The sequence below is a fragment of the Monodon monoceros genome, unplaced genomic scaffold (assembly GCF_005190385.1).
Source record: "Monodon monoceros isolate NGI ecotype Baffin Bay Population unplaced genomic scaffold, NGI_Narwhal_1 Super_Scaffold_9, whole genome shotgun sequence".
NCBI lineage: Eukaryota > Metazoa > Chordata > Mammalia > Artiodactyla > Monodontidae > Monodon > Monodon monoceros.
In genome coordinates, this window is record NW_021703786.1 from 14,714,288 (window position 1) to 14,738,666 (window position 24,379).

Genomic DNA, 24,379 nt, shown 5'->3' on the forward strand with positions numbered 1-24,379 from the left:
TTGGTACATCTGTGTTACCAGTTTAAATATTTGCTTATAACATCTCTTTCTGTTGTTCATTTTGCTACACTGGAGTTTCAGAGCCAACACAGAAAAAAAAAAAAGAGTAGTAGGTACTTGTGCAATCCATCTGAGTTTAAAGAGCTTTGAAAAGGCTCAGAAGTCATAGCAATAATTTGACCACATCTTGAAGGTTAAAAATTCATTTCTTCCTTTTTCAGTCCTATCCCTGCCTCTCATCCTTAACCAAGAAAGAAAAACAAAAACCCAAAATAACTTCAGGGCTTTAAACTGATCAATTATATGCCAAATTCCTGTACTAGTTTGCTGTTAATTAGTGAGTGCATGTTGAGATTTCACAATCGTGTTAAAGATTTTTGGAGATATACTTACTGGGGGTAGTGAGGGGTTATATTTGTTGCTCTTTTAGTCTGAAATGCTCTACAGGAGAGACTGATATAATAATACCTGCTGTTGGTCTCTTGGCTTAACCTGGAAAGGAAGATCACTGTATTATATGTTCTTTCATAGCAAGTCTCCTGTACTTTCAAAGCATCCTTGAAACGTGTAACTCTCCTTTTAATTTTATGATGATTATTTTGTTTATTCTTTCACTTATGCAGGTATCTTGGATTTGGTACCAGCTTTAAGATTAAATTGATCCATTTTTGTTTTCTTCTACACTGGGCTATTATGGTGGTATTAGTGGGCAGAAGCCTCTCCCTTTGGTCATCCCATAAAATAAATATTTTATATATAAGTAACTGTGATATATAATTTTTTAGTAAGTGGGTTTTTTTTTTTTTAAAAAAAGCTTGTTTCTTTCAAACCTTTTTATTAAGAATTCCCAGTACTGGGCTTCTCTGGTGGCACAGTGGTTGAGAGTCCGCCTGCTGATGCAAGGGACGCGGGTTCGTGCCCCGGTCTGGGAAGATCCCACGTGCCGCGGAGCGGCTGGGCCCGTGAGCCATGGCCGCTGGGCCTGCGCATCCGGAGCCTGTGCTCTGCAGCGGGAGAGGCCACGGCAGTGAGAGGCCCGCGTACCGCAAAAAAAAAAAAAAAAAAAATCCCAGTACTGTACTTATTAAACAGAATAAAATGTTCTATCTAGAGTGAAAGGAATTTTGAAATGAGACCTGGGAGGCAGGCAGATAACTGAGCTTACACCCTTCAGGTTGGACTGACCCATTAGAATAATAAGCTGAGCACTACTCTTTAGCCATATAGTTAGGTTGCTGAAATTTGCTTTACTCCTGATAGAATTATAGCCATCATTAACACTTGGGCACATTTCTATTATCTACTCAAAATGGATTTGTCTTGGAAGGTCTCAGATAATCCTCGGTGTCAATTTTTTAATACTAGAAGATATTCTATCTGTCTGTAAATGGGGGCTCTTAATTCATACATTGTGTGAAAAGATCATTTATATGAAATTATTGTCTTCATTTTACCACTGTTTACTTTGGCCTTGATTTTAAGTCTCATTTGATCTGGAGCTAGTGTTTTGTCCCAGTGCTGTATTATTTTCTCTGCTTATAGAAAGCCACTGGAAAACAATGCCTCTCTGTATTCATCTTATTTGTGGATCTCCAGAAACTTGTGGCGTGAGGCCTTCCTGGCTGTGGTTTTCTCTTATTTGCTCGTTTTCTCTTATTGCTGTTATAGATCCACTCTGTATCCACTTCCTGTGTTACACTGAAACTGGAGCAAAGGGAAGAGAAATGCAAGAGCACTGGGTCAGCTGTCAGGAGCCAAACTCTTTGTTCTGTTTTTTCTATAACATTGATGATTCAATTGAAGATTCTCCTAACCATGATCTTGTGTTTTCTTTTCAAGTTGCCTCCCCCAAAATATTGTTTGGAATTATTTTTTTTCCAAATGTTACAGAAATGCAAACATTACCAACCAAACCTTGAAACCTCTAATTGATTCCTTTTATGGTATCACTATGATTTTTCTTTTTTTTTTAAATTTACAAAATGATGCAGGAAATTTCATTTCCTTGGGATTTAATTTTATTTCATGATTCTGTTGCAAATGAGTTGGGCCTAAAGTGGGTTTTTATAACCACACCATGTGAATCATTTCTTCTCTGGAAGCCAGATCTTCTCTCCCACTGTGTAGCCTCATCTAGTCTCCCTGAAGTGCAGCACTAGCAGGGTTGATAATGAAATGCGGTCCTTCTTATTACGCTCAGCAAAGGGCTCAGAGAAGATGGGAAAAAAATCAATCCCACAGGAACTTCTTGAGTGCTAGATATCCATATTCAACCCCCATGCATTTAAAATGGAAATGAGATATCTTAGGGTTTTCGTTTTTGATTTACACAAGATGTCACTGCCTCCTTGGCAATGGGAATATTTTACAGACCAACTGCTGACCTGTTTGGGAAGATCTCAGCCTGTCGCCCCAGGTCCAATGTAGTTTCTTCATATTTCTCTCGAAACTCTCAGCAGTGCTTTGCAGCAGCTTTGATTCTTCAGGCTTCAAAGGATGCCCCTTCCAGGGCCAATCTTCCAAAAGAAAAAAAATCAGTGTAGGGGAATAAGTAGCTCATAAAGGAAGGGGCAGCTATCCCTGTGGCAGCTCTTACTGTAGTTAATTAATAGGGAGTTTACAAGCCAGTAATACTACGGCTTTGCAAAGCCAAGAAAATTCCAATTTGATGCTAGTGCTTTGTTATGAAATTCGCACTTGAAGTGACTCAGTCTTCAATAATCCAGCCTCAAATGGTTTTATCATGGATACAGTGTGGCTTATATAAGATGCATTATCATTAAATGCTCAAACTCAAGATCTCTCCTGAGTTTGTGAGCCTTGTTGAGTTCTCATTATAATTTACAGAAAACTTTATGCCCACATAAAGTTGGATAATCTCCAATAAGCTATTTCTCTAAGTTATATTAGTTAGTGTCTCTCATTTGTGAATTCTGCCATAACCACAACGTCCATTTTACAATTTGGTAATCAAGATTTTATACCATGTCGACCAAGTGCCTTTGTTCTTTTGTTGATGAGAGAACTGAGATATGAGAAATTACTCAAAGTAGGAGAATTAATAAAAGATTGGGATTTAGAATGTAGAATTTCTAATTGGTTGCATAGTTTACTTAGCCAAGCCATTACAAAAAAAAAAAAAAAGGAATTGGCATCTTTCAAAAGCTTATTGGTTTAAAGGAACTGTAAATACATATTGAAATTTAGTTAATTATATACACATTCTAGAGTGTAGCAATGTCTGCAGTTTATTTTGGAATGCATCAAAAACAAGATGGATGGCGATAGATGAATGGATAAAGAAGATGTGGCATTTATATACAGTGGAATGTTATTCAGCCATAAAAAGAAACGAAATTGAGTTATTTGTAGCGAGGTGGATGGACCTAGAGTCTGTCATACAGAGTGAAGTAAGTCAGAAAGAAAAAAACAAATACTGTATGCTAACACATATATATGGAATCTAAAAAAAAAAAAAAGGTTCTGAAGAACCTAGAGGCAGGACAGGAATAAAGACACAGATGTAGAGAATGGACTTGAGGACACGGGGAGGGGGAAGGGTAAGCTGGGACGAAGTGAGAGAGTGGCATTGACATATATACATTACCAAATGTAAAATAGGTAGCTAGTGGGAAGCAGCTGCATAGCACAGGGAGATCAGCCCAGTGCTTTGTGACCACCTAGAGGGGTGGGATAGGGAGGGTGGGAGGGAGACGCAATAGGGAGGGGATATGGGGATATATGTATATGTATAGTTGATTCACTTTGTTATACAGCAACAACTAACACAACAATGTAAAGCAATTATACTCCAATAAAGATGTTTAAAAATATAAATATAGATATAAACAACAACAAAAAAGATGGACGGATGGATAAGTGACAAAACAAATATAACAAAATATGAATCATAGAGTATAGGTTGTGGATATACACATATATGGGTGTTCTTTCACCTTTTATGCGTATTTGAAACATTTTATAATATGATGTTTCAAAAAACATTGTTTCACTTTGCAGTTCAGAAACCATGGACTTCATTCACCATTGTTTCAGAAAACCATAGACTTCCTCAATTTGGAAATGTAATAAACATGTTTGTGATTTTTTAGGACGATAATTTTCTGAGAATAACTTTATTATTTCTGGATGATAGTAGACTAAGGGATAATCCTCCAGTTTGTTATTTCTGACATTACTAACTTTAAGTTTCTAACTTTTATACTTCTTTAAAACTTCCAGGCCAGCAATTATTGAGAGCTGAAATTCAATTCAAACATTCTGCCCAGGAGATCCTGAAATTTTGATCTTTTTTAAGGAAAGGCAATTTCTGACTTTTCTCATAAATTTGATAAAAGGAAAGCTAATATGAGATTGGTAGTCCAGTAGGAAATGGAACTCAATTTTACATTTTTAAAATCATTTTATGGTATTAAAAATGACAGAGGTTAGAAACAAAGCTCTTATTCTTTTATTGAACTAGAATTGAAAGTGGCAGAAAATCATTTTGGCCCTGGTGCAGTAAATGTTATCACTAAAACATGTTCAGGGGATATTAGGATAGTCTCTCAAGCACCAGAGACAAAAGTTCACTGAACAAGAACTGCTTTTTCTGTCCTTATCTTGAAATTATTAGATGTACAAGAGATGAAGGTATCTTAGCTCTAAGATGAGGGGGGATGGAGTATGTGTTGAAAATGATAATGTCTCCATTCTGGAGAGAGGTGAAATGGAGAGAATGTGGTGGGGATGGGTGTCTCGGCAGTGACAGACACGATGGAGGGAGTTCACAGGGACAGGAGGGCCACCACCTGAACCAGCCCCAGGGCTGAGGAATCTGGAACCGGAGAAAATTATACTTGTGCAAAATTGTGAGCTGACAATGAAAATGGTAAGAAAGCAAGCAATGCTATTCGTTAAAAGTACTGTTTGAAGATTTTAACAGGGAGATTAAACTGGAACTGTCAGCAGCTACTTTATTTTGAGAATCTGGTAGGAGAGAAATTTTAAGTCCATTTGGGAAAAACCAATCATTTTTGAGTGTGCAGTGTGATGATTCTTTAAAATTTTGTGTAAATGGAGCAGCTTGGTAGGCATATGTTTGCTGATCCTATAATGATTAAAATTCAGAGTAAGTAAGACTTGTGAAACTGAGTTTTCAGGTTCCAGCCAGTGTTCTATACTGCCATATGGCATAACTAGAATTAATTGCCGTTCCCAGTCTCTTTATTCTTTTACTGAATATCTAGGTGCCCTGTTTGAAATAGTAGAGGTTCCGCAAAAGTATTTGATCAGGAGATAGACGTTTGGCACGTTCATGAAAACGGTGTGTGTAGCTAATAGTTGCTTAGAAGAAAAAGCTTTTTGTAAGGTTTTCTACCCTAACCCCCTTTTTTATTAGGAAAAAAAAAGGATGGATAAGAGAGTTAGCAAGGAAAAAAAAAGAGGAAAAATTCTTAGGACTTTATAGGTCAGTGCAAATGGAAAAGGTAAAGCAAGAAATCTTTTTTGCTAGAGTCTTAGCTTCTTGATACTCCAGGAGTGGCCCGTGGACCAGCAACATCAACATCACCTGGAAAGCTGTTAGAAATGTAGAATCTCAGGCTCCACTGAATCAGACCCACTGGATCAGAATCTGCATTTTACTAAGATCCCAAGATCATTTGTATGCACATAAACATTTGAGAAGCACTGCTCTACCACTTACCACTTTTAAGTTCATTTTAAATTCAATTTCTTAAAATTCAGAATACATATTTCTGGAGATTATAACTCCTTAAAGGCATGGATGTTCATTTAAAAAAAAAAGTCTGTAATGGTACTGGTATATGATATGAGCTCTATAACATGAGTTGAATGAATGGGGGAAAACTGTTATAAATATGTTCTCCAGTCCTAGGCTAAGCACTAGAACAAGAGACCCTCTATATTATGAAAGTTGCTGTTCAGTAGCCAACCCCACATATTCTTTTCCAGAAATAGGATGCTTTCTTTTTATTGAGCATTAGGGGATACAGAGCCATTTGTAAAGACGGTGTCCATCTCTTCAAACGTCTCATGTGATAACATTTCTCTAACAGTCTGTGGTATAAGGTTACAAGGCTGCTGATCATGTATTGGAGTTCTGTTGGAGCATGGGTGCCAGTCATTCCAGCCGTGATCCATCGAAAGCCCTCTGCCTTTGGTCATCATCCTTCCTATAAAGCTTTGCACTTCCTTGTCTCCACCATCTCATCTTTCCTGAGGACTTCTCTTCTAATCCTTTCCCCTGTGTTTCCTAGAATCCATGTTCTACTATAATCAAATTCCATGATATCCTCAACCTCTTTTCTCCATCCCTGCCCAAGTAAAACATGGTTCTTCTTCAGGACACTGTTTTGCTTGCAGTCATTTTAAATAGAACTTGCTCATTTTCCAGAAGTGCTGTTGGCATCTTTCAAGCTCCTTGCTGTCACTTCTAGACTTTTACTGTACAATCTTATCCCACACCTCTTCCCTTTTGAGATTTGTCTACATGGCTTTACAATTCTCTGTCATCTTTTGAGTTCAGAGTCTTCCCTTACACTATTTGAGGACTGAGGCTATGACTCACAGTTGTCATCTTCACTCCACTATTACCACTGCCCCCCCAGAGACCTTCTCTTTCTCAAATTTAGCTTTGGTCTCCTGATTACTTCTCTCCATTCATCATATAAATATGCTCAAATCTCTCCTAATATTAAGAAAAACATTACATCCCACACAGTGATTCCCTCTCTAGCTACTGTCCTGTATCTCTTTTTTTACAGACACACTTCTTGAAATGGAAGCCTAGACAAGCCATTTCTGGTTTCTTCTTCTCTGGACACTCTTCAGTCCCCTATAATCTAGTCTTTGCTCCTATCATGTTATTCTTGACAAAGTACCAGTAACTTGCTAATTGCTACATCCAGGTGACGCTGTTCAATCTTTGTCTTATTTGGTCTCTCTGCAGCATGTGACACTATTGATAGCTTCCTTTTCCTCAAAAAGTAAAAACAAACAAGCAAATAAAAACAACAAAAGCAAACAAAATATCTCTCCCTCCATTTGTCCCCATGATAATAGTCTCTCCTGGTTTTCCTTCTTCCTTGCATTTATACTCTGATTTTAGGCTCTGGCTTGAGCTTGTTTTTCTATGCTGCCCTCTTCACTGCTGTCCCTCAGGCTTCCCTCTTTTCTCACCACATTCATTGTAGGCAATTGCATGCATGCCCGTAACTCTACAACTTCCCCTGTACGTGGATGACTCCTAATTCTACAGCTCAACTGCACTTCTCTCTCCAAGGCACCATACAGCATATTGGACAGCTCCTTTTGGGTGTCTTATTGATATCCTAAACTTCAGAAAGCTGGGGCAGACCCTGCTGGATGCTTACCCAGCAGCCACCTTCCATTCTTCCTGGACAGCAGAACCCCACCAACCCAGGGATGACTCATGATCTGAAAGCCATTCTGCTTTGCCAGTGGTTGGTCTAGGGTTTACATAAGATATAGTTTTGGCCAAAGAAATATAGGGAGAAAACTTCTGATAGCCTCTCACAGGACAGTCTTATGCTTGGGAGACCAAAAAAAACCACAAAACGTTGAAATGCAGTAGCCACCTTAAGACATTACTGTGCTCTAAGGTGTTAGAGCAGAATTAAGGGAAGGGCCTAGGTCCTTCATGCCATTGTTGGGCCCCTGCATCAACCGTGGAATCACTTGTCTCCAGACTTTTTGTTTTGAAGGAAAAATGAACTACTTATTTAAGCCTCTGCCAGTGAGGTTTTCTGTTACTTGTAGCCAGAAGAATCCTAACTGATGGAGTATCCAGAACTGAATTCATTATTTTATATTCTTCTCACCCCTAAAGTCTATTTCTGCTTTCACTAGGTCCTGGCCCCCAAGGCAGAATCCTGGAAGTCATTCCTGCCTCCTCTCTCTTCACTCCCCAAACCATCAACAAGTCTATCGATTCTTCATCCTAAATCAGTCTTCTCCTTTCTATTCCCTTTGTCACTGGCTAAACTTTAGCCCTCATAAAGTCTTACTCAGAGCTCTGCAAAATTCTCTTTTCTGGTTCTCTGCTTCAAGTTTCTGTTCCAGTTTATTCTGCTCCTCCATTCTGTTGAAAGGGCAAACATAAAAAAAGAAGATAATTTAATCATTTATGCTATAGAAGATGTATTGATGTAGAATGATAAGATATACTGTAAGTGAAAAAATTGGTTGTGTATATTTTTTTTTTCAAAAAAATGCCTGAAAAATTACTCTAAAATGTTAATGATAGTAATTTCTGGAAAGTAGAGTTTGAGTGATTTTTAATTTCTCCTTTTTATTTACTTGTATTTTTCAACTCTCCACAGTGAATGTGTATTTAATCCTAAGTCACTGATATCAGAGCCTTTCCTTTTTTAAAAAGAGGCAGGGATTTAAGAGCCAAAGAGTATTTGTTTCCAGGTGGGAAAGGAGTTAGCATTGCAGGGAAAAGAGATGTGGAAGGAGGAAATTAGGCTTTAATTGTAGCCTTGGGTCACTTCTATGCAAATAAACAGCTGTATTTGGAGTGTTTTTACTCTGTGCCTAAGCGCGCGCGCACACACACACACACACACACACACACACACACACACACACGAAAGTAAAATTATTTTTGAGTGATAGGAAATACAGCAGTCCTTTGAGTAATTTATGATGATTTTTCTAGAATATCTTTTTTTTTAAATAAAGGAAGGTCATTCTCAAGGTCTTCATTAGATGAGGTATCACTGACTAGGAACAACTTCCATTTCTTAAATATTATCTTTCTGAGCTGCACTGAACTGACACAGGATTATCTACACTCTGTGACTATTTAGTAACATTTGTATTTGTGGGACTAGCTTTCCAAAGTGATGGTGCTTGAGTAAACCATTCACTTCCTCCTTCTCAAAACATCAGTCACCATGATGGATTTTCATGTTGGTCGTGAAGAGAAATAGAATTAACTAAGAGTAGGGTGAGGATTACAAGCCGGAAGCAGTTAATTTACTTAACAAATATGTATTGGGTATTTGTTTAATCTTTGCTGGGCATAATGCCAGGTGATCAAGACAGTGTCACGGAAGATATATCCCTGTTTTTCAAGAAGTTCTTGGACCAGTGAGTGGCCAGACTCATGAACAGAGCCAGCACGGAGCCCACTGCCCACGGGTGTCTTCTCTAGACAGTCTGAAATGTTTGGTTTCAATTTGTTACATACCTGGAGTTTCACCATTTAGAGATTCATTTGGGCTCATAGTCCTTTTTTAAAATATAAATTCACCTGGAGGGTTAAGGGGTTTTTGATTGTACATTCAGGTGCACTAGCCCTATTTAATGATTTCCGTCTAACTTTTGGCTTAGATGATTGTGCTGAGGAAGTTAAGTCTGTTGAACCTCTGTTATGGGTAATTCACAGTGCTAGGTACACTGAGTGTTATAAAGTTAACAGAGGATCCTTTTCCTCAGAAAGAATGAGGGCGTTAGAGGCTCTTGCCTCTGCAACTGAAGAATAACAGTCACAGCTAACATTCATCACACAGTTATCCTGTGCCAGGCCCAGTGTCAAAGGGCTTTACACACATTATCTCATTTAATCCTCACAACAGGTGAGAGGTGAATACTATAATAATCCCCATTTTAGCAGATGAGAAAACTGAGGTTCAGAGAGGTAATCAACTTGCTCAAGGTTATACAGCTGTTAGGTTTTGGAATTGGGATTTGAGCCCAGGCAGTATGATTGTTTGGCCAGCCCTCTTACTGAGGCTCGATTTCTTCATAACAAGTGAATAATGCTACTTCATTCATTCAAAAAATGTTTATTCAGCATCCACTGTGTGCAAAGCATTTTTGTGGTGAATATGACAGTTTCCAGTCCTCCTGGAAATTATTTTTGAGCAGGATAAACTGAGTAATTATACAATACACCCACCTTGTAGGATATATTGTTATTAGGCATAAAAAAGTGCCTAATACAAGGCATGTTACATTGTAGATACCCAAAAAATATTCCCAAGAAATTTACAACCCAATGGGAAAGATATAAAAGTATGCAGAAATAACTACAGTTCAAGACATATTGTGGCTAACACTGTAGAAGAGGTGCCCACAGATTGTACTGTGAGATCCCAGAAAAAGAAATTACTTCTGGTTGGTGGGCTATGAGAAACCTTCATGAATGAGATGGCATCATGTCTTGGCTTTGGGTTTGAAAGGGATGGATTTTTGGTCAGATATATTGCACACAAAAATAGCATGTGCAAAGAAACTGAGGAGATAAAAGTTTAGCCATGCTTGGGAACCAAAGGGTAATTCTGTTTGTTAGGTATAAGGGAGTAATGAGAGATAGGATGGAACCAAATCATGGAAATGGGAGTTTTGACTGGATTTGGGGAGAAGAGGTACATAACTGAGGAGAGTAAATCATGGGACAGGCATGGTAAGCTGATTCTTTAATAGGGAATTTTAGATAATCATGTGGGTCCTTGGTACCTGGGCTGAGGCCACTGGGAGACAGGAGATGGTTGCAAAGGGAGAGAGGATAAGAATGTCATAGGTTGCCTATGTTTATTCTCTATGCCCAGCAAAGGAAGACAGATCTTTCTTTCTTCCCAGTATCTCTTGCTTTGAGCTCATATTTATATCCTTCGTTCCATAGCTGCCTTTGGTTTATTATGAGCTTTTATGAATAACCAGATAATCTAACCACTTTTCAGAAATTTATGTCAATGGGAAAATACATTCTAAATGGCTGACTTTATGCTTCAACTTTTGAAATGTGACTGGTTTATAAATTAAAGATTGTATTTACTATATCTCAGATTTATTAACAAGATTTAATCATTTTTTTAAAGCATATCCAGAAAACTTAACGTTATCTTTTACTTTGTTTCTTTACGAAAATGCATTTCAAGGTCCAAACAACTGGAAATGAATTTTGGAATACACTCTATACTTGAACTGAGGGCTGCCTGTCTATAATTCCCGTAACAGGAAACCATTTATAAAATACCCATATCCTTTATAGTGTTCTACAGACTTGCCCCATCATGTGAATTACCTGGGGATCTTGTTAAAAATACAGACTTCTAGGTCACTACCCTGGACATGCTAATTTAGTAGGTCTGGTGTGAACACTGGGGAATTCGTGTTTCAATCAGGGTTCCAGAAGATTCTTAAAATCAGACAAGTATGTGTAAAAATCTTTATTAGAGGGCACTATTTTTGTTTGGTAAGTAGCTACTTTGGTTTTAAACTGTATTTTAACAGGGGAACGAAGGAAGAAGGATTTGACTGGAAGTGTGAGTAGGCGGTTGGTTTGGGTGGTAAGGAGGGTCCTCCAATATGACTGGGGATGACTGACAGGAAAATCTTATCAGCAGGGTTTAGGGCCAGCCAGTAGCTGACAACATTTCAACCTAATTAGCTTCTAGGATGAGGGATGGAGATATGGTCAGAACAAATAGTCTTGGTCCTTTCCTTGTCCTGATGTTTGCCCACTGTCTTAAGTGCTTCCCTGTGGCCTGGCAACATCTGGAGACATTTCTGATGCTGGAGAATCCCTTGAAGTGGGACAGAACCACTGTCCTGGGATTGACTAGTTGTTGTGGTTGAACTGCTGATGACCCCTGACCTGTATTGATACAGCAGTAGAACTGGTCACATAGCCATTAGCCTTTGGATCTAAATCACTTCCCTACTTTGTGATTTGGATAATTGGATACCTTATGTAAGGGTTTGACTATGACTGCTGTAAGTACTGTACAAAGAAAGAAATGGGAAAGAATGATATTTTAGTATAGAATCTTGTACAATTAGAAAAAAAAGTCAAGTTGAGGGCAAAACTGAAATAATTTTAAAATGATTTCTGAATTTTTGTGTACATCTCAGTTCTTAACTGGAAGGAAGTGTACACTTAAGGATAGGAGGTTTTTTTCTTTTAATTTCAGTAATGCATTGTAGGTCTTAGAGTGGTTACCAGTAGAAGCCTGCTTTCTAGATTCTGTTTTTATATACTTATTCAAATTTTGGTGCAGTGTGAATGAGTGAAATAATATTATGCCTTTAATTAGAATTCTGTTGGTATTTTTCAATTAATCTGTGTCAGTAGCTTTAGCATTTGTATTAAATCATTTTCTTCGTGAAAGCTTTTAATGAGGAAACAAATTGATAGTATTTATATATTGGATTCTTGCCACTGTGATGTGTGTTCGGTTGTATCTTTTGAAGTATACTTTTGCCGGTCATTTTGTAGTTAGCCTTTGAAGCCAGGCTTTGGGGAAAAAAATTCTTCATTTGGATGAAGGTTTTAGTTTAACGAAGTTTACTTATTTTTATCTTTCTCTTCTTCCTTTTCTTCCCTTCCTTTGATTTCTTTGTTCCCCCTCTTACCTTTGTGTGAATAATTTAGAGGAAAAGGAGGGTACCTCTCCCTATCTTATTTGGGATAAAATCCACACTCCATAGCATTGCTTAGAGAGCCTTGCCTTCTGCCTGCCTCTCCAACCTTGTCTCCACCCCTCCCTGAAATGTACTCTGTGCTCTACTCATGCTGAACTCAGACAGCCCTTCTGCTTCTCACCTTTGTTCACTTATTTAGCAAGCTCTGTGCTAGTGCCCCTTGAGGGCTCAGTGACATAGAGAGACAAGAAGCTTGTGGTGCAGTACACAGATGCTGCTGAGGGGAGTGCACATATGTGCTGGGGGAGCACCTAACATAGGAGACTGAGCTGAGCCTTGAAGGACCATCAAGGGTTCACTAGGAGAGGAAGGGGCCTGAAGGGGAAAGTGTGCCGGCAGAGAGAGCTGCGACATGTAAGAGCAGAAGCGTGAGCAGAGCAGGGGAGGACCAGGCTGGGTAAGCCACTGAAGGATTTCAAGCAGGGGAATGTTAAGACTTGGCTTGCATGTTGTTAGGTTGTTAGAATAATGATGGTGCTAATGACATAACAGTTGAGATTTATTGAAGGCTGCCAGGTGCCAGGCCTAATGCTCAGTTCTTTGTGTGTATCATCTCAGTTAATCCTCCCAAGAACCATACGAGACAGGTATGGTTATTATTTATATTTTAAAGATGAGGAAACTGAGGCTGTAGATACAGTCTCACAGCTAGAAGATGAAGATGCTGGGACTCCAACCCAGACGTGTCTGCAGAGCCTTTGCTCTTCACGGTCACTGCACTTCTCCATCAGCACTGGGGGGAATGGGTCGGAGAGGAGCAAGGTGGCAGGTAGACCACTTGGGACATGGTTGTATTGATCTGGGTGAGGCATTTTGAGGACTTGAGTGAATTCAATGCCCATAGAGAGGGAGAGGAGATAGATTAAAAATATATGAAGGGAGTAGAGTCTCCGGGTCTTTGTGAATGATGGGATGTACATAAAATAGAGAAAGAGGTAAAGGATGATTCCTAAGTTTCAGTTGGATAGATGGAGTAGTCAGCCATTGAAACAGGGAACATGAGATAGGAGAGGTTTGGGACTTTTGGGACAAAGAACAGTCCTGAGAAGAAGAGTAGATTAATGATATCTCCTGTTTTTGAATATTTTAATTGATTGTTAAAAGTATTTAATGCGTACAGACGTTATAGTCAAGTCTTTGGCCTTTGGTTTCTTCCCTGGCCAGCCCGAGCTCCATGGCGTGCCCCTCCAGTCTTCTCTTACTCTCTTGTCCTTTCATCCTACAAGCCTAGAAAAATTCTAACCTTGGATCAATTCAACTGTCCACTTTTCCTGATCTTATACCTGGGCAGGTAATCAGTGCTGGAGAAAAATTACACAGTTGGGCTGCCGCCACAGTAAATCTTAGTCTCCACCCTCAGCTCACCCCTTAATGATGCCTGACAGTTATTTCACATGCCCCATAGCAGCAACCTTTCCAATTTTCCTCAGTATTCTTCCCCCTCAAATCTTCAGCAGTCTTTACCTTATCATATCCCCTCTCACTCTTGCTTGACATCATAGCCTGTTTCACAAGATAAAACAAAAACTTTCAGGTTGGAACCCACTCAGAATCCTGCCCTGCCCCCTCCTCAAACATGTCTGCTTTGGGCCTCTGCCACCTGCTCTGATGGGCCTGGCCACCCTGCCTGGCCTCCCTCTGCATCCTGGGCCTGGCCTCTTGGTGACCCTTCTCCCTCCGCTCCCCCCCGGCCAGCCATCTTCCAATATCCAATCCCAGGTCCACCCCCAGCAACTTTCATCTCTAGGCAGTAAGATGGGTTCTGGAATTACCCAGACCTGGGTTCTTCTGGCCCCAATTTTTACCTTGTGTGTGTTTTGGGTCAGTCACACCACTTTTGCACAGTTTTGCGTAATTCCAGCCAACTGGCCCACAGTTCAGGCTTTCTGTCCTCTCAGTTCCTCACAGAGTGTCTGGCAAATAGTGGAGATTTATTACTGTTTGAGAGTATTCATAACTTGAGATGTAAAGGGTATGTTGACATGTTAATGTTCACAAATCCACACTGCCTGGAAGAGCCCTAGGAACTAGTCCAGCTTAAAAAGTTTGTGCAACATTTGCTCTCAGGTGAATAAAGTGACCATGTTCATAACAAGAAAAATATCAAAGGAATTTTTAAATAAATATCATGTTTTTGAACCTGTTCCTGATTCTGCACAAGATAAACTGTGATAGCTCCACAATGTGGATTTTTAAACTCTTATGGTGCAATCAGATAACCTCTCCATGCTTCGTTTTTCTCATCTGTAAAGTGAGGGGCCGGGTTAAATGACCTTCAGTGTCCTTCCGGCTGTAAAATTCAATGAGTATATGGTCCTCAGTCACAGAGTCGTACAGTTATCAGTTATGCATCAGTCAGATAACTAAGAGTCTCTGTGGTCTAAGGGTAGCTATTAACTGAAGCAAGCAAAAAATAAAACAAGTTAGGTTCTGGAATGAAGCTGGGTCATTTGTAGAGACGTGGATGGACCTAGAGAGTGTCATACAGAGTGAAGTAAGTCAAAAAGAAAAAGTAAATATCATATAATAACGCATATATGTGAAATCTAGAAAAATGGTAGAGGTGATCTTATTTGCAAAGCAGAAATAGAGACACAGACATAGAGAACAAATGTATGGATACCAAGGGGGAAAGGGGTGGAGTGGGAGGAATCCGGAGACTGGGATTGACACATATACATTTATTGATACTATGTATAAAATGGACAACTGATGGGTACATACTGTATAGCACAGGGAACTCTACCTAATGCACTGTTGTAACCTACATGGGAGGGAAGTCCAAAAGGGAGGGGATACCTGTGTGTGTGTGGCTGATTCATTTTGTTGTGCAGTGGAGGCTAACACGACATTGTAAAGCAACCATACTCCAATAAAAATTAATAAAACGAACAAACGAAAAAACAAATTAGTTCTAAGTATCAACCGTGACAAAAATGGCAGGGCAAGAGCTAAAGACAGTCCAGATTAAAATATGATAATCAGCTAGATTTCTTTGTATGTGAGTTCTACCTTGTTTTCTCTCAATACACACGTTTGGAACCAAAAGACATCTCTGACTTTCCTCCTGACTCTCCATTCCCAACCTGCCTCCACATCTGTTATCAAATCTCTTGTCCCTTCTTTTGCTCTCCAGCAGCTTCCTAAACTGCTTCCCTCCTTTGCTCTCTCCCATCCAGGCTGCACACTTCTGCTGGATCTGATCACCGTGGACATTATACCCTAAAAACAAGCAAACTAACTCGCCCCTCAGTTGCTCCCTTTTATTTGCACAAAGAGAAAGAAACGTCAACTCTGACCTGACATTTAGGGTCTTTTATTTTGCCACAACATAGCTGGCTAGCATTTTTCTTTAATAGTTCATTAAGTTATACTTGATTGTCTATTACATGTAGGGTGTATGGGGATTGCATGGTCATAACAACCACAATTTGCAATGTTAACACTAGAATACAGGGGAAGAAATATTAGAATGTAGGTTTCAGTGTTTCAGTGAAAGGGCATAATCATTTAGCTCCTAGATTTCTTACTTTTAATATCCAGAGTGGATGTTGGATTGACATAGCAGGGATTTCATGTAGTGATAGTGTTATAGAAGACTCTAGTGGTGAATAGGGTTTTATTGAATTAATTTACTTTACATTATTTCTTTTTTATTGTCTGGGAATGGACTGCTAAAAAAATTTGTTTAGTCATGGGTAATACTGTCAAATCAGATAATGTTGCTTGTTTTTTTATTCACCATACAATGCCAATGTTTATTAAATTACTTTATTTTCTCTATATACTAGGAAATGGGGATTACTTTTTTTTTTACATCTTTATTGGAGTATAATTGCTTTACAATGGTGTGTTAGTTTCTGCTTTATAACGAAGTGAATCAGTTATATATATACATATGTTCCCATATCTCTTCCCTCTTGCGTCTCTCTCCCTCCCACCCTCCCTATCCCACCCCTCTAGGTGGTCACAAAGCACCGAGCTGATCTCCCTGTGCTATGCAGCTGCTTCCCACTATCTATTTTACGTTTGGTAGTGTATGTATGTCCATGCCACTCTCTCGCTTTGTCACAGCTTACCCTTCCCCCTCACCATATCCTCAAGTCCATTCTCTAGTAGCTCTGTGTCTTTATTCCTGTCTTACCCCTAGGTTCTTCATGACATTTTTTTTCTTAAATTCCATATATATGTGTTAGCATATGGTATTTGTCTTTCTCTTTCTGACTTACTTCACTCTGTATGACAGACTCTAGGTCCATCCACCTCATTACAAATAGCTCAATTTCGTTTCTTTTTATGGCTGAGTAATATTCTATTGTATATATGTGCCACATCTTCTTTATCCATTCATCCGATGGTGGACACTTAGGTTGTTTCCATCTCTGGGCTATTGTAAATAGAGCTGCAATGAACATTTTGGTACATGACTACTTGTTTATTTTTAAATAAAAGTTTAATTGAGACCATTGTGTCTTGTAAGAGAACTTTGTGATGCTGTCTTCTGGGGTTTCTAAAATTTGTGGATATAGACTCAAGATCACAGAAATATTAGCTCCCCGCAAAGAACCCAGGACTTTCTTATGACAGGTCCTTCTATTACTTGAGTTATGTGCTTATTGTCTGTTGTACCACAGTATTTGTTATTTACTAACTTAGAACCTAGGACTTTCTTATGACAGGTCCTTCTATTACTTGAGTTATGTGCTTATTGTCTGTTGTTACCATAGTATTTATTTCCTGTCTTAGATTGACATCTCTTCATATGTAAGTTGTAAGTATCTCATATTTTGGACTAGATTGTAAGCTTCCTGTAGGCAGACACTAGGTTTTGTACTTCTGATGAATTGAAGGAACAGGGACTACAGGCGGCACCACTCCCAGGGACCTTCCCATTCTTGCCCAACTGTTTCTAAGGCTGGTATCCCACCCCTGGGTCCCAGTCCTCTGATGCCTCCACCAGAGACTTCCACCAGATGGTGCTCTTTTCCCATTTCTGTTCTTGGGTGTCATGCCCTATTACCCTGTGCCCCTTGCCCACTCCTTCTGCAAGGTAGGAGATGGAATACTAGTAGGAGAAAGAGAATTAGAAATCAAGTGAATCTTCCCAAGTGAGAGAAGAGGTTATAGGAAATATCCAGTGCACAGGCTATTAGTGTTGTTCAGAAAAGTCATTTCCTTGGGCGTAAATCAGTCTTTACCACGTGGCTCACTGCTCAAGGTCAATTACAAGGGGTCTTCCTAGCCTTATTAACTTGCCGTTAAAGCCCAGGTGTCCATTTGAATTCTAAAATTCCATTTCTAATGCCAGGATAACACTTCAGTGTTAGTCTTTGCAGTCTATTTGGAGACAGCCATTACCAGAGAACAGAGATGGTCAAGAGGGAAATAGAGGTCTCTGGACACTGAGTATTGCAGATAGCCTGTCCATTTAGAAGACACCACTGTTTTTGTGCAAAAAACTGAAGTTCAAATGTGGATATCTGTAAGTCATCAAGAAGAGATTTGATTTTTTTTTAAACAGGTGGTTTACCAAGACAGAGAATGTATGATAGGTTTTAAATTTCTGTAAGTCACAGGTAAAATAACACTTTTAATGCTTTAGTTGCAAAAAATTTTCATCTAGATGTTCTAGATTCATAACATTACAGATGTTGGCCTTTCTGCATAGCTCGGTTTATAATGCCATTATAATCCTATGCATCTAACCCAGGGGGTCTTATCATTTTGGAGGCAGAGTTAGTCACATTTTTGGAAATCTGATGAAGTTTATGGACTCTTTTTCAAGAGAAAAGAAAACACATATTACTTTTCACCCATAATTTTAAGGAGTTCATGAATCTCCTCAAGCTCAAATAGTTGAGTCCATAGTTGACTCCAAATTAAAGGCCTCTTTGGTACTAGGCTGTCTGACACAACAATTATACCTTCTCTTAATACTAGATTTGTTTTCTATATTACAGCCAATAGAAATGCAGTTAATATGAAATTTAAGAGCTTGGGCTCTGGAACCAAGCAGTCCTGGATACAGATCTTGGTTCTGCCACTTAATAGCTACATGATCCTGGTCAATTTGTTTGACATTCCTGAGTCTTAGTTTCCTCATCTGTAAAATGGGGATAATAATAGTACTGACCTCATAGGATTATGATGAAGATTAAATAAAATAATACATGTAAAACGTATACTTAGCATAATACCTAGCGTATCTTACTTGCTGAATAAATTGTTTTACTATAATTCGGAAATGGCATTATTTTTCCTTCTTAGATATTTCCAGTAACACGAGGATAGTTACAGTTGTCTTACCTACTTCGCCAGGATTTATCTAATTAGCTAGCTGAGTGGGCAAAGCTCTGAGTATTTTAATCTCAATAACCATGTTTATTGGTTAGCTCCATGGTCAACAATTTGACACCCACCCTGAAACCCCAAACTAATGATTAAAAGTCAATAGCCTCGGCTTCCCTGGTGGCGCAGTGGTTGAGAGTCCGCCTGCCGATGCAGGGGACGCGGGTTCGTGCCCCGGTCCGGGAAGATCCCACATACCGCGGAGCGGCTGGGTCCGTGAGCCATGGCCGCTGAGCCTGCGCGTCCGGAGCCTCTTGCTCCGCAATGGGAGAGGCCACAACAGTGAGAGGCCCACGTACCGCAAAAAAAAAAAAGTCAATAGCCTCATTTTTAGGAGAAATCTAGTATTCTGTGAATCTTGGGTGGCAAACTAGAACAGTATGATTGCAATTTAAAAGATACTGAAGTATAATCTTAGATGGACCATATCTATTTCAGTCACCATTTCATCCGTGGCACCAGAGCAAAGCATATAGAAGACATTAAATAAATATTTGTTGACTGAGTGACTGAATTCTGTTACAATAATAAAATGTCTTTAGAGAAAGAATTTATTTTGCTGAGTGTTTTTAAGTTAGATTGTATTTTCAAAACTTTCCTCTTTTTAAAAAAAATTTTTTTTTTTTTTGGCTGTGCCGCGTGGCACATGGGATCTTAGTTCCCCGACCAGGGATGAACCCGCACCCCCCTGCAGTGGAAGCGCGGAGTCTTAACCACTGGACCGCCAGGGAAGTCCCAAAACTTAATTTCTTATTAGGGTTCCTGTTCTGCAACTAGTCGCTACGATTCGAAACTCATCTGCCTTGATTACTAGCTTTGAAACCATGGGCAAGTTATCTCACCTCTTGAGGCCTTGGTTTCCTCATTTATAAAATGGTCATAATAACAGGGTTAGAGTGTGGAGGAAGTGAGTTAATATAAGAGAAGTGCTTAAAACAGTGCCCAACAATATGTTTAAAAAATCTTAGCATTATTATTATCATACTATTACTACTGCTGCTACAGCTGCAGCTGTTCATCAAGACTCCCTCAATATTGTGGGTTCATTTTATATTTGCTGCACTTTTCCTTAAACTAAAGTTCAATTAAAACCTCTTTAATTAAAAAAACCACAAATAGCAAATTTTGTTTTGCATGTAATGTAACCCTAAATTTTCAAGACTTTATTCTGTGCCGTAGACTAAATGCTGTGAAATCTTGTTCTTCCATTTTCATTTTTGGAGGAACAAGTTAAGATGGATTTATTTTGACTGAATGTGAAGATCATCGTCATCAATATGGTTACAGCATTTTCTCTCTGCTCATTCTGTACTCATCTTTTTCAAGTTCCAAATATCATTTGCATGGACCTGGTGACGCTGAGTATGGATATTGCAGAGGAGTGATAGCTTCCCTTTCATATTGAAGCTGAAGCTTCAAAGAGAAGATTAAAGAAGTGTTTGTTCATCTATCTGCTCAGCCCTGATAGGAAATTCTTAGAGGCTTTTAGGATAAACACAACTCTGTGTGTGTTTGCATGCTTTTTCTTCTATATACGTCTATTGTGGTCTTTGTATTTTGGTTTAAAATTTCTACTTTCAGACTTGTTGGAGTCTCTGGTTAAGGCATAATTGTTTTCAGAGTGAAGGATGAGAATTAGAAGATGTTGGCAGGATTTGACTAATGCCTCCTAAAGAGTGTAGAATTCTCTAGTGTGGAATCATCTTTCCAGAGAATGTGATGAAGGCCATCCATAGGATATATTTAACAAGACAAGATCAAGACCTCAAATGTGTCCAGCAGAGAATAATACATGGCACTCTCCAGTGAGGGATGAGATTGCTCACCTTTTGGCCTTGCTTTTTAGAAGTATCCTCTGTGAGCTGTGGGATAGGGGTGTGTGTGTGTGTGTGTGTGTGTGTGTGTGTGAGTGTGTGTGTGTGTGTGCGCACACACACCCACACGAACAGACTTTCTTTAGGGTTGTTACATAATTAATAGTTAAAATAAGAAGAGAGGGAAAAGAGGTAGGTTATCAGGATAGTTTTATACCTCTTGAGGAAGAAGGGAACTAACATTCCACTTTATGTCATTCCACACCAAGTTCTACATATGATTTTTATAGACAGAAATATTTAATTACAGTATCATCAAGAATAAAGCAGATTCTGCTATTTAACGTCAACTAGATAGACCTGGCACTTCATTGGATTAAATTTAATTTATCTGTTAAATTTAATTCTTTCTCCATAATCAGCCTTCTTAAGATATAACTACTATTGGGAGAAGCAATACTTAGTATGTGTGAACATATAACATCTTCTTAACTAACAAGAGAAACCAGGAAACCAGGACACTTCACAGTAGGTAGAGAAGGGAACTGAAAATATGTGTGTGAGTTGGAGTGGGGATTATGGGGGAAGCAGATAAAAGAAGAGACGGAGATCATTAGTAACATTTTATCTATTTAACAATTTGCCATGAGTTGGCCCTTTAACTGCCAGGGCATGGCTAAGATTTTTTCTGGGTCAATAAATGAAAACAACATTTGTTAGCAAAGTTCTTTCTGTTGCCATCATTAACATTTTGGAAAGAGGAGTGCACACGCACAATTTGCACACGCTAACACCCTAATTTCTATTTATATTGAATTAGAGTTTGGGTAATGATTGGAATCAGGGGCCAAGGCAATGCCTTGAAAGAAGATGGAAAAATAGGAACAGAAGATGGAAAATTGCTCACCTTTGATAATTTGCTTGATTAGCTGTGTTTTACAGACAAGAGTTTTATGGAAAACTTTTCACAGTGGCCAGGTTCAGTGGGAAGCTGCACTGTCTGCTAGGTGGAGATTAACCCATCATACTAATATAAACAAATTATTTAAGTTACAGACAGTTTCAACTTACATATGCCCTTAACTCAACATGGATGCCCTTTCCCCCAGATGTTGCACCTTTAGATTTCCCACCCATCTTTTTCTTATCCCCTCTCCCCTTTTCCACTGAAGATGTCAAAGCTGTTCTGAACTTTCCCTGCCCTCTAACCCAAGCATCTTACATTCCTTTACCTGATTGCTAGCACAGAACTGTTCTGAGAAAGAACAGGAACAAGAAAAGTCAATCGCAAGGTTTCTTCACCTTCTCTTCCTCAACTCTGCTTATTTCCCACAAATTCACCTCTGGATTATGGCAACACACTCCCCGCATATCTCCTTCCTCTCCATTTTCTGAATTTTTATCTTATAAAGAAATAACCTAGGTGCTCACTGGGCTGGTGTTCCTCCCTAAAGTAGCCACACCTTATTTCAGTCATGTATGTACTGGAAGACACACCATTATCACCAATGTATTACCGTTTTCCTAATCTTTTCTTGGATTATGAATCTTTTTAAGAATTTGATAAAAGCTGTGGACTCTCTCCTTAGGAAAAAATGCTTTTATACACATGTACACTCCTGGGAAGTCAAGATGAGGAGAGAAAAATTTTCTTTCTATTTAGAGGTATAGAGGTCACTATGTTCATAGCAAGAATTCATGTGTGGTGACTGTAAGCAAGATTGGAGTCTGATGAGGAGTGAGTGGGAGGTGAGGAAATAAGGAGAAACTATGACAACACTTTTGAAAATTTCACTGTGATGTGAAGGGAAAAGGATAGCAGATGGAGGGATATGAAGGGGGTGAGGGAAGTTTTGCTTTATTTTTCTATGATCATAAATGCTTATGGATAGGGCCACACTGAGAGGAAGAGGTTGAATTTATACAAGAGAAAATCGATATAGAATCATGTAAGGTCCCTGTGAAGGCGGGAGGAAATGGAATCCAAAGTGCGATAGGCTTCTGTGGGTAGCCACTGTATACAGCATCGCTTCTGTCGGGGGAAAGCAGTTTAGATTTCAAATAAGTGACTTACAGACGATCCTTGCTGCTACTGCCATTTCATTTGGTTTAAGACTTTAAGGGTTGTCGGTTTTGCCGATCATTTCTCAAAATAAAAGAGGATATAGAATGACAGAGTGGACTGCGAGAGCCCCAGTCTTGGCTCAGACACTAAAACATTAGGTAACCTTGAATCAGTTGTCACACTTCACCTGTAAAATTAAGAATTTAGGCTAGAAGGTATTTGGGAGTGTGTTGGGGGGGGTGTTTTAGTTGTCATAACAACTGGGGGTGCTACTGGTTTTTGGTGCCCAGGACCAGTGATGCTGATTGTCTTGTAATACACAGGACAGGTTGTCACAACAAGGCGTTTTCCTGCTCAAAGCCTGCAGAGCTCCTTATGAGAAACCCTGGACCATGGCTAGGTAACATTTTAGGACCTTTCCAGCTCTCAAGTCAAGCTTACATAAGGTAGTATAGCGAGTTAAATGTCCCTTTCAAGCCTTTAAGTGTCTTTCAAATCTCAGGGACAGCCCTTTGGTTTTTCATAGAGTAGGTAGTGGCTTTGGCTAGTTACTGCTTTTTGGACTGGGTGCTGTAGCTACCATATGCCAACCAAGATTGAGAAATACAAGTTTGGCTCATCTCCATTCTTTTTCCTTTTATTTCAGGTACTTTTGGAATTTTCAGCCCCAAGGTGAGTCCTCTCTGACCGTTTATGGTTTTATACTAAAAATGTGTAGATGGTATTGTTTACTTCTGCATCTTCTAAATAAGCTTCTCCATAGAGTGGCATTAGCCATTTCTGAGGAAAGTTAGTGGAGTGTTTAATTAACCTTCACGCTGCTGGGCCCCCCTGCCCTGCTTTTTAGCAAGAAGAGGCCCTGATACTTCTGCCTTCTGAATGGATTAGTGCTAGATTATTGTATAGGACCAAAGCTTTAATATGCTTTTATTCCTTGACCTTAGTTAGATGCCAACAGGATCCACTGGCATTCAAATAAAATGGTGGCCGAGTCCATAATAAAAGCCTTGGGAGGACCCCAACTCAGCTAATCCTTCATTTGCTCCAGAAATAAATTCCAGTATGTTACCTCCTCGATCACAGTGCTCTTCTACACAGGCCGCCTGTCTGGCAACAGAAAAATGTCAGAAATGGAGTAGCGTTGAAATTCCCACTAGAACAGTGTTATCACATTTTAATATGAGCCTCACTGCAGCCTCAGTGCTTCTAATTGCTTTCAAACCATTGTTTTCCTGCTTTTGCTGGATAAACCCAGCATCTGGCATGATTCTAAAAAGTACAACAGACAGCTGTGTGCAAAATTGAAAAAAAAAAAAGACAGGAATAGAGCACATTTTTTAAAGGTTCAAAATTGAAATTTTTTTCTGAATTCAATTTGAGGGGTTGTCTTTAAAGTATATGCATTCTTTATTTTTAGTACACTGGTTGAGAATGTCAGAAACATCATTCTGAATATTAATTATCTCAACTTGTTATAAATGGGAGATTTTTATCTTCTCAGAAAATCACAGAGAGTTTTAGATTAAACTTGAAAATCTAAAATAGCTTTATGAACTATTTTGCTCTATAACATTTTTTAACCAATTGCAAACTTTTCCAACATTTTTTATTCTCGACATTGTCAGTGTATCCAGTCTCAGTGAGCAGTAATACCTTAAAAAATTCAAACTGT

The 24,379-nt window shown here is 39.0% G+C and overlaps 1 protein-coding gene across 1 annotated transcript in view; it reads left to right on the forward strand.

Annotated features, from left to right (window-relative positions):
- Positions 1-24,379, forward strand: part of SKAP1 (src kinase associated phosphoprotein 1) — a 278,254-nt gene that overhangs the window by 39,378 nt on the left and 214,497 nt on the right. The window contains exon 3 of the mRNA XM_029211413.1: positions 23,354-23,379. Within this exon, the coding sequence (XP_029067246.1) occupies positions 23,354-23,379 (26 nt within the window). The remainder of the gene's footprint in view (positions 1-23,353; positions 23,380-24,379) is intronic.